This window comes from Clarias gariepinus, chromosome 18 (assembly GCF_024256425.1).
Source record: "Clarias gariepinus isolate MV-2021 ecotype Netherlands chromosome 18, CGAR_prim_01v2, whole genome shotgun sequence".
NCBI classification, from domain to species: domain Eukaryota; kingdom Metazoa; phylum Chordata; class Actinopteri; order Siluriformes; family Clariidae; genus Clarias; species Clarias gariepinus.
In genome coordinates, this window is record NC_071117.1 from 15,424,959 (window position 1) to 15,436,467 (window position 11,509).

At 39.6% G+C, this 11,509-nt stretch overlaps 1 protein-coding gene across 1 annotated transcript; it reads right to left on the reverse strand.

The window, feature by feature from the left end:
* Positions 1-942: 942 nt before the first annotated feature.
* cdadc1 (cytidine and dCMP deaminase domain containing 1) lies at positions 943-11,346 on the reverse strand. Its single transcript, XM_053476682.1, has 9 exons — positions 11,051-11,346; positions 10,164-10,264; positions 8,677-8,854; positions 7,462-8,043; positions 4,782-4,831; positions 4,407-4,576; positions 3,508-3,697; positions 1,743-1,800; positions 943-1,499 (listed from the first exon to the last, which is right to left on the reverse strand). Exons 1-9 carry the CDS (start codon positions 11,175-11,177, stop codon positions 1,432-1,434), a joined length of 1,524 nt encoding a protein of 507 aa, XP_053332657.1. The 5' UTR covers positions 11,178-11,346; the 3' UTR covers positions 943-1,431.
* Positions 11,347-11,509: the final 163 nt, after the last annotated feature.

An 11,509-nucleotide genomic window follows, 5' to 3' on the forward strand; every position in this document is an offset into this window, starting at 1 on the left:
AGGTCACGAGTGGTTGTATAAGCATTTTACTGCATATCGTATTGTGTATGTGACACATAAAATTTGAATTTGAACAAGAGGGCCTTCACACACTATTATAACAACATAGAGCTGATGTCATAGTGCTTGGGCCCCTTTTATTTCTCTAAATTTAATAATATCCCTGGTACACTAATGCACTTACTGTATGTCAGTGTTTCACTAGTGCGTGGATACATCAAGGTAGAAAGTTTTCTCCGTACACGGAAGCCATGACAAGCCGGACTGCCTGCTTCCTGTCTGAAAGGCTGGCCCTTCCAGGAACTTCTTTAATGGCCCAAACATGTGAAAATAGCTTGGAGTAAGGTCACGATTGTACTGTGGAATGTGGCAGTAATTCCCAGCCGAGTTCCTGTAACGTGCAAGTGGTGTCGTGTGCAGTATGAGGTCATGCAGCAAACCAGGCTGTTTTTTTATTTCTTCTTTTTTTCATTAAAAAAAAGAGCCATTAAGGAGTTTCCTGGTCCTGGTTTGACTTAAACAACACTTGCATGGTCACGTGACGAAATCAGCATTTAAAGGTTTTTACAATAATAATAAAAAATACTAAGATAAGAACGAGAAATTAAGTTAAGGTTTACACTTTGCAGTGTTTTGTGTTTTTTTTCTGTCAGAGTTTAAAAGCAACGCAGACTTTCTTTTAAATCTTGTGTTACAGGCTAATTGCTTTTCACTGAAGAGATCGAACAAAGTAAATAAGTGAAATGCAGCGGAGGTTTCGCTGTTTAGTTTGGTGTCTTGTGGTTGTGTCAAAAACGAAACCCAACACTCCCAGTGTATTATGTTTCACAGGTGTGAGAAAAATGATCAGCACATAATATTTAGACACAAAAACAAGCTCTTTGAAAATGCAACGGAATGCTTCTTTCCATGCTGTTAAAACATCTTCAGACTAAAGAGAGAGACATTTCTAATATGTTTTATTTCGCCTTGACGAAAACCTGAAATGAACACAAAACGTGTACACACACAAATTCTATTTTAAATTAATACAGCATTAAACCGGGCCTTTCTGTGAGACCCTGCATAAACATCTCTGTGCATATCAAATGATTGAACAGGTCATGAGCAAGTACATGCTTTTGCTCTTAGCAGTTTATCTACAGGATAAATCTGTCCTTGGTCTACACTTATGTCTGGCAAAAAAAAAAAAGGCTAGCAAACGATGCATTTTTGTAAATTACTTAACACTATGCTTTATATGACGCGTACTGTATGTGATATGTAACTCGTGTTTTGCTCTAGAATAAATCTTCTAGTTTTTACTCTTCTCAACACCGCTCAACAATTTGACCGTTAGATAGATCACGTGTGATGTACTGATGGAAACTTTAAACTGTAAGGCAATCTGTTTCCAGGAACCCCTGTGCTTTTAGGCCGATAAGAGATCCTTCAGTTTCTCAGTCTCTTATTGCACTGAAAATCCACATCGTCTTCTCTTCTGTTCTTCACATTGCCATCTGCGATTAAAATAAGATAAAAATATACAGTATATCAATACATACTTTAGCTTATAGATGATGCATTCATTTTAAGTCTGGTGCCAAAACATTTCTCTTTTTATAGTGACTTTTTATGATTGCATTCACCTAAAACTCTGTACATGTCCATGCTGGGAGATAAACAGCGTCATGCTTCAGAAAACCCCCACATACTAGCAATTCCATCTAGTCTTAACTTATTAAACACTGGTAAACACTTACTCGACAAAGCTGGACCAGTTTGTTCAGAAGCACTTCTGACCACAGACGACTTCTGCCACTTGAAAAGATAAATAACAGACAGACGAGACTGTTTTAATAGCATGGATTTTATTTTATTTTATTCAAGGAATACGTCAGTATTTTTTAATTTATTTCATATCTGTCTGGCACATCTGTAGTGAAAGTGTGATTACCACAAAACATGAATTTAAACTTTTTTTTTTCCTGAGTAATAGGCAAAGATGCAGTTATGTAATATTTCTCTCTTTATTCTGCCACAATGGATTCGAACTGAAGAAATCAATGTGATTGACTTTCATCTTTAATTCACCTTTAATTCAAGTAGTTAAAACAAATAATTCCTTTAACCGTTAATTTCAACCATTTTCAGAATCAGAATCACAGAATCTGAAAAAAAAGTACGATTCACATCATAAATATAATTATTTGGATCCTGAAGTCTGGAACTCATAGATATGACTGAATGCTGAGTTTCCCCTCCTGAAGCTGCTTTGCCAGGTTGCTTGTGTTTTTCAAGTGAAAAGCTCTGTTGGATTGAGGTCAAGTGACTGAACCGGCCCTTTAAAATTAGTCCTTTTTTTTGCTTGTTTTTGCCTTGTGTTGCTTTTACAGTATGTTTTAGGTCATTATGCAGTTCCTCTCTGAAGCACTGCCCTATCACTTTTGAAAGATTTGAAATTCATCCTGCAGCTTTGAACAGTGACCCAGTTCCACTGACAGAGCCATATACACACATGCCTTAACACCGCCTCCATCATAACTGACAGGTGATGTCATATGTATTGGCTCATGAGCCTTTTCTTTCCTTCACCATATTCTTCTATTCCAATCATTCAAGTTTATGTTAATCTTGTATTAGTAATCGGATTTACGTGACCTTTTACATTAATTAATGTGTTTTTCTTTTTCACCAAGGCAAGAATTCTACAGTCATTCAGTTTAATTGTCTCGTGCCTCGTCTAAAGGCTGTTTGGTGTTCCTGAGCTCACCAGTGCACCAGTCTTTCTTTTTAAGAATGTACCAAATGATTAATTTGGCGACTCGTGCTTTTGTCAGCCTTAACCTCACATCTCCTCTTTACATCAGCAACTAGCTTGACTGCATATTGAGATTTCCTATGAACAGCTACCAATTTAAAACACACCTAATATTTATCCAATTTGTCATGCAGTAATGAGGAAACACCCACAACTGGTCGTCAATGAGTTTCCCGCTCAATTGCCCATTCACTTCTTAGAATTGAAAATGGATGGAATTTGAAAGGAAGAAAAAAAAAAGGCTGTAATTCCTAAAACATTAACGCAATAGTTTTGTTAAACGTTTTAAATTAAAGTGAAAAGTCTACATCTTGATTTCTTTGTTTAATATCCATTGCGGTGACATACAGAGGAAGAAATACCAAAATTGTTGCTCTGTCTGAATACATATGTACCCAACTTTAAAACTGCAGTTTATGATCAACCGTATTATTATTGTAAAATTGAATAATATTTTTAATGGTTATGGTTTTAAAAGTGCATAATCATGATTTCAGAGGTCAGATTACTTCGGTTAAAGTTTTGTGCGTCTCTGATTGTGTCAGTGTGCAGATGTTTTTGGGTGCAGATGTGATGGACAGACAATAAAGCAATGAAGTTAAAAAACCCTGAAGTTTACATTTTTATATATATATATATATATATATATATATATATATATATATATATAAATAAATGCTTTATTGTAGAAATTGCGGCAGACGTACGATGAACTTGCGGACGCCGCAAAGCCGGTTGAAGTTGATGTAGGAGATGTCGTGTTTGTCTTTGCCACTGTCCAGGTCTGTAGTGAAGATTTGTTTGATGCCGGCGCCTTGGATCAGAGGCACGCATTCATCACACGGGCATTTAGTCACGAAGAGCATCGTGTTCTCTTCCTCCTTCACATCCGCGCTCCTGAAAAGCCAACATTAATGAAACACCTCAGTTTTACATCAACGATATAGAAATGCATTTGTACTGTAGATACTAATTTCTGTGGTGTAGCTACAGTATGAATAAAGGCATCAAAGAAGAAGAAAAATAACCAACGTGTCAACACGGGCCACCAGCCTTCGCTCCCCATACGCATCAATGAGCTTTAGCTACCCATGACCCTGTTGTCGGTTCACTGATGTTCACTTTTGGTACGACATGACTACTGCAGACCAGAAACATCCTGCAGGAGCTGCACTTTTGGAGACCCATCACAATTCGGCCCTTGTCACTGTAGCTACAGTTACAATTACGTCATGGGCGGCCAAGACTCACTGATGTACGAAGGCTGGTGGTCCGTGTAGTCCGATCCAATAGAAGAACAACTGAAAAGGTTCATGCTGGTTGTCAGAAAACAAAGCTCATCACTTTTTTGGTGGCCTACTTAATATTAGGCGGATAATCATAATGTCAGGGCTGATTGGTATATGTTAATCAATGTGAATAATCCGTGCAGCTGTAAAAATTAATTTTCTGACATTTGAGGTAATAAACGAATAAACAAACATAACAAAAACACCACACTCATGTTATCAAGAACCAATAACCATTTTGTTTACCAGGTACCTTCATATAACCTGTGATTTGTCTTGCACATGATGAATTTCTCTATGCTCGAACATTCACGCACCTGAAAGTAAGCGCATTCTGCTCAGCGTGGATGATGTACCGGTATTTGCGTCTCTGTCTTTCCTCCTGCTTGGCGTCCATCTGAGGAAACTCGGCATACTCTGAGCCCGCGGGATAAGCGTTATAACCGCATCCCACCAGGTACATGTTCCCCGTGCCATCACACTGAGGCTGGGTGTGAAGAAATGGAAATATTCTTCACAGCAAATCAGTACAAGGTACAGTCAAAAATAATAAACTGAACAATCTACCTGGAGGGTTTTCAGTTTGTCCCTCTGGCGATAATAATAATAATAATAATAATTAATAAGCTAAAACATGCTCATTTACATTTACGCTTGGATTTAAAACATCTTTTGAAAAGGTTTTCACTCACCAATCTGCCCTCTGCCCAAATCACTGTGCCCACTCCCACTTTAGGATCTTCTACAATAACACAGAAACAAATACAATTAATTAGTCACATCATGTTCCTTTTCTGTTTTTTATTATTTTAAATCTCAAATTCATATCTAAATGTCATTAAAACCACTGACAGGTGGAATGAACAACATTGATATTTAAGCAATATTACACAAAAGTGAGTGCATACTAAGTAGTGCCTTTGATCAAGGGATTACAGCGTGATTTGGGATTCAGCCTTATGTTAGAAGGTTAGCTAGTTTTTTTCCTCTGATTAGGTGTAATTGAAACAACAGGGTGGCATTTAGAAAGGATTTAGAAGCAAATAAGTAGAAAAAGTGTTGTCTAAAATGACATGATTGGTGACTGGTTTTGAATGTGGGCTTTGGCAGGCAGCTGCTCTCCCCTCAGTACTGCGTTCTATACAGACTTACTGTCACCCACACTTCAGCCAAATAAACACCTGGGACACTGAGTGGTACATGGAGCATGAATTTCAAACCAATTTACAAGACTATCCAACGCATCCATAGTTTATTCTACTCACCTCTTGCCTACAAAAAAAAAACAGGAAAAATTCACCCCGCTAATTACACTAACTGTCGGTCGCCAGCTGCGCCAGTCGTGGTTTGTTAGTTCTGCCATGTGTGCTGGAGAAGCAAAATAACTGGTTAAATAAAAAAACAAATCTAAATCTGTTGATGATAAATGATGTTTGTCGAATTATTGTATAAAATCAATATCACACTCAAGATCGGCTTGTTGTGCTGAATATCGGCACAGTGGTGATACCTTCAACAGTCTGGTTGTGTCCTCCTGCCTATGACTGCATCACAGCTGTGCTGATATTCATCACAACACTCCATTGTGTGAAACGTCCACATTAACCAACAGAATGTGGAGAAGAAAAAAAAAACATGGCATGATTGTTTTTACCGGACATGTTGGTTTGAGTTTGTCCATTACTGCTGGTCTACTGGGATGTTCATACACAACAGTTTCTAGAGTTTAATCAGAGTGCAATAAAATTAATTGAGTGGGAATTCAGCTAACGCCTTGTTCATACAAAGAAGGTCAACATAGAAGGGCAGATTGCTTCAGGCTGAGAGGAAGTCTACAGTAACTTTGATAACCACAATATACAGCGGTGGTGTTAGGAAAAGCATCTCACTTATCCAGACCGACTTGTGTTTCATTATACATCTGAGAGGTTAAGGGCCATGATCAAGGGCCCAACAGGGACAACTTGGTGTTCGTGGGATTTAACCCTGAGACCTCATTGGACATAACCCAATGCCTTAACCACTGAGCCACCCCAGACTTCCGTAATGCACAACATACCGAACCTTAAGGCAGATGGACTTTGATAGCAGAAGACCTGAGCTAAGAAAAGCTGAGGCTGAAGCAAGCAGAGCCTGGCTGAAAATGGTTAAAAAAAAAAAAAAAAAACGTAGCCTTGTGATGAATCTAGAAAACTTTTGGCAACAGCAGGAATCCATGGACCCAACCTGCCTTCAGTCCAGTTTGGTGGAGGTGATGTGACGTTGTGGAGAATACTTTCTTAGCAAACTTAGGTTTGTTAATACCAACCATCCCTCACTTTAATGCCACAGCATATTTAAGTACTGTTGCTGATCATTTACAGTACATTATTCCATGATAATACACCATGCCACAAAGGTAAAACTCATACTGGACTGGTTTCATGAACAGTACAATGAGTTTAGGGTCCTTGAGTCGTGTTCCCAGTCACCGGATCTAATTCCAACACGACACTTTTGGAAATGTCGCAAGAATGAGAGATTCTCAGCATGCAAGTGTATGTGAATCATCTGCAGGAAACGCATGATGACTCATGCCAATATGGATCTCAAAATCAGAAAATCTCAAATAATTATCTCCAACTTCTTGTGAAAGCCATAGACGAGTAAAAGCAAAAGCAGTGTTACCCAGCACCGTATTATAGTATTATAGTGCTGAACTGTCAATCTCATAAGAAGACCACTTGTTAATGAAACTAATCAAGTAAAAAGGCTTCAGTTTGCTATAGAGCTTAAAGACTAAAACAATGGAGAAGATCTGATGAGTCCAGATTGAGACTATTCCAGAGTGATGTGTGCGCCAGGGTAAGAAGCGAAGTAATGCCCCCATCATGCATTGTGCCCAATGTACAAGCCTCTGGAGACAGTGTTATGATCTGGGGTTGCTTCATTTGGTCAGGTCTAGGATCAGCAACATTACGTGGCAATAAATGAAGTCAGCTGATGACCTGAATGTACTGAGTGACCAGATTATCACATCTATAGAGTTTTTCTTCCCTGATAGCACGGGTATATTCCAGGACTCGGATTGCGAAAGAGTGTTTCTGGGAGCATGAGGAATCATTTTAACACTTGAATTGGCCACAACATTGTGTGATGTAATCAAAGCTAAAGGCGAAATCTTAAAGTCTTTAAAAAAGCTGAAGGCGAAATCTTTAAATCTTTAAACCACCAAGCACAAGGAGAGCATGTAACCTTCACGCATACAGACCTGAGGCGGGAATTGAACCCGTGACCCTGAAGGTGCCACCCAGTTCTATTCTCATATCATATAAAATACTCGAAAATCCCACCCATGCTATTATTCCTGTAATAACTGTAAAGACATTTTACCTGTTCTATACGCCAGCAACGCCGCCTGGATGATGCAGTGTCTCACAACATCCTGAGATAATGTCCTATGTCCACTAGCTGTGGGTTCTGTCTCGTAGAACCCATATTCGTGCTCAAGAACGGGAACGCTCGCAGCCACAGAAGCCAGAATCCTGATCAGATCCCTCATGTGCTGCCGCAGCTCACTGAAGTATGGCTCGGTACGAAAGTTCTCCAGGTTCATCTTACCCAGCAGCTCTCGATGCACCTCCACATCATCAATCAGAAATCTTTTAGAAAAACTGTCCCAGCTCCTCCAGCGCTCTCTGCTAAAGAGTTCCTGGACATCCAGGTCGGGAACATCTGCTGCCATTCGGCCCAGGAAATCACTGTTGCAGGATGTCTCCTCTACAAACTGAAGCATCGAGCTGGCTAAGGGCTGGAGCAGCACACAGATGTGCGGCCTGCTGCTGGATTTGAGCCTCTCGGCGGCTACCGCGTCCAGCGTTGCCTCCTGGAGACGGGAAGACGCGGCACTGCTTCGGTCAGACAGCAGACTGATCTCAGAGTCAGCAGGCCAGTAAGAAATCCTGTTCACACCAGCTGAGAGAATGACATGATTAAAGAGACATGGTAAGTAATGTATTGATGAGATACCATCAGCTGCAGAATTATTGGCACCCTTGAAAGCTGCATAAAATAACTTTCTATTCAAACACCAAAAGACAAAATAATTACAAGTGTATGTATAATTCCAATACATGTATGGTCAGGTTTGGTGATTCTGCATCGACTGTAGCCTTTCTGTTCTTGGCTGACAGGAGAGGAACCCCATGAAGTCTTCTGGTGTTGAAGCCCAACCATATTAAAGGTTTGACATGTGCATTCTGACATGCATTTCTGTTCACCATGGTTGTACAGAGTGGCCATGTGTCTCCAACATTGTTAGACATCAAGCGAAAAGACTTTTCACCAAAATGTTTTACACTGCAACATTAAAATGCAGCAAGACATGGATGTCTTTATTACTTAATAAAGAATGTATATAATATATTCTTGATTGCATTTGAACCGAACCTGGATGTGCGAATGTGCCTCACAGTGATCAAAAAGATTCTACCTCGAAATCTTCATCAATGTTTCTAATTTATTAGAGATAAAAACATTTAACTAAAACCCCGGCAATTCAGCAGAGTCCATCAGAAAGCTGCAGCTCAGTAAACAGCGGTCGCTTACCGTTGATTATCATCTTGAGGCAGGTTGAACATGGCTTCCTGGAGAAATAAAGATCGCAGCCCTTAAGTCTGGACCCGTGTCTGATTACCGCCACCTGACCAGCATGGAGGGCCGCTCCAGAGCAATGAAGACCCAGAATTCTTTGTTCCTGGACCACCACTAGGCCGGTGACTTGGACCTGAAATCGGCAAATTACAATGAAGTTGCGTCCTTCCACACTCTCCTGCTTTGAATACATGCACATGGTCTATAACGAAGTCGAGGTGTGTGTGTCAGGTTTGTAGTGGAATCAAAGCAGGACTATGCAAATACTGGTCAGTTACCCAGGGGAAGAGGTGGAGCATGCGCAGAACTGGAGGTGTTCCTAATTTGCATGTTCATGCTACATGGGTTTCAAAAGAAAGGAAATTAGACTATGAAAACTTAACCTTCAAAGATGAATGGACAAATCTATGCATGATTGTTTTTTAGTTTAGTAGGTAGATTATACATTATCTTTCCTTCCTTATCAAGAGAAAAAGTTTAGTCAAGATGTCAGGAAGAAAACTAAGGAGCCATGTGTGGGACTGTTTCAAATTCAGCAGTGAAACCAGTATAAGTAATTGCATAGTCATTACAGGTGACAGCATAAGTGCACTTATATCTATTCATTGAGACCGGTGTGTCAACCAGATTAACTGACACACACCGAATGGTTGGAATAAAAAGTGTCCGACATGCTTCATTTTCGGGCATATCTGCATATTTTCCCCCATGCTCTCACCCTTTGTGTATCAACAGGCTTTGTCAGTCTGAAGCAGACGTCTTGCATATGCTAGATTAGTCTTAGCAACTTTTACCACCTTTTAATCACAAAAATTACTAAAACAAAAACTGAAACTTAATAGAAATACAAATGAGTCAACGAAATAAAAACTGAACTGAAACTAATTAAATGACTAAAGAAGCGAACTAAAACTAGACTGAAACTCAGACTGGATCCAGAACTAATATCAAAATAAAAACTAAATAAAAAAATGGAAAACTGTTATAATTTTTGTTTGTATACCTACAAATATGAGGAAATATCCACAGCCATCAAAGATCAAAATCTAAGTTGCCCAAAGGCAATAAATATTAATAAAACGCTAAGGAAATTTTAAACAATTTAAAATTATTATAAATAGTATTTTTATTATTATATAATATCATTATTATACATTTAATTTGAAATTGTTATTTTTATAATAAAAAAACTTACACTGGATGCATTTATATAGAGACCTGAATCCTAACACAAACATGACATTCGGACATCGGCTCGAAGAACATTTTATGGACCGGACCTTCTTAACTTTTAATTCCGTGCCCCTGTGTTAAAGGAATGACTGTGAGATATGTGAGAAAAAGTTGGTTTAAAGCAGGAAATGCGTAGTATTTATAGGTGTTTCCCCAACCCAAGCATTACTCATAACCGACAGTTTCGGAGAGGATAAAGTTGTCCTTACAGATGCGTTGTCTTGTTTGTGGGATTCCCTCCTGGGAAAAAGCTCCATCCAAAGACTCAATAATGTGAAGAGGTTAAGTCTGGACAGTCTCGGTGCATGACCTGAGAGAGAGAGAGAGAGAGAGAGATTTAAAACAGGAAGTCTATTTAATACATGATTTTATCAGAATCATCATCATCATCCCTCCACCCATCTAGAAACCTCTGTAGATCAAACAGGGGCTGTAAAGTCCAATAGTGACCAATGTATTTATTACAATTTTTATGACTGTGGTAGGACCTCTGGTCAACATTCACACACTAAGGGCATTTTGGGAAATGCCAATTAGCCTAATCTTTGGACTGTAGGAGGAAACCGGAGTACCTAAAGGAAACCCAGCAAGCATGCAAACTCCATGGACACAGACCCGAGGCGGGAATCGATCTGGACCCTGAAGGTGCGAGACCACGGTGCTAACCACTAAGCCACGACAGTCTATCGCTGTGAGATTTATTTTTATTTTATTAGTAGTCATGTTATTATAGGCTGCTTAATGCGAGTCCAGGTTCGAGAAGAGGACATCAGTATTTTTTTCTGATTTGGAAAAATTCTGAACTTATGGCTGAGTACTAAATGCACATAAATCTTTGTAAGTTATGCATACTGTACATGAGTCATGGATCCACAGGTGAAAGAGCAAAGAGTGACATGTCACATTTTAAAGCTTTATGATGAAGGTGTGTTAAATGATCAGAGATCACACAGACACAGATCTGCATACTAGATACAACAGTATAGTTATAGATTTACTAAATGAGATAAGCCCGTATATCTAGTGTTGTATCTAATCGTTGTGTATTTGGGACACAGCCCGAGGTGAGATGATCGGCCTAGCAGCTAGCCCTAACCTTGCACTCTGCCCTCCGTCTGCGTGCTGCTCTCCTTCATGTCACTGACGTCATCCTCGCCATTTGCGGTCGGCCCGTGTCCTCCGGTACCCGGATGTAGCCGGTACTCGCGTTGTGTCGCTGCCATTCAGTTCTGATCATTAACCAGCTCCCTGTCATGCGACACAGTGCACCGGTCTGAGCTTATTCCACTGTTCACTTCCTATTCTATGTGACGTCAGATAGGGGGCGGGGTCAGAGAATAGCGTTTAAACCTGGGTTGCCAGATATGTAACAAATGACACGCGTGATGCTGCATTATTTATGACTAAAAAACAAACAAACATGAAACCTCGTGAGACTGTGGGTTTATTCTCAGCAGAATAGGAAAAGCTGTACAATTTATTGACAAAAGTATTTGTCCAAACCTGTTAATTAATGAAGGTGTTTCAATCAAGCCACTTATCTCATTTATCTCAT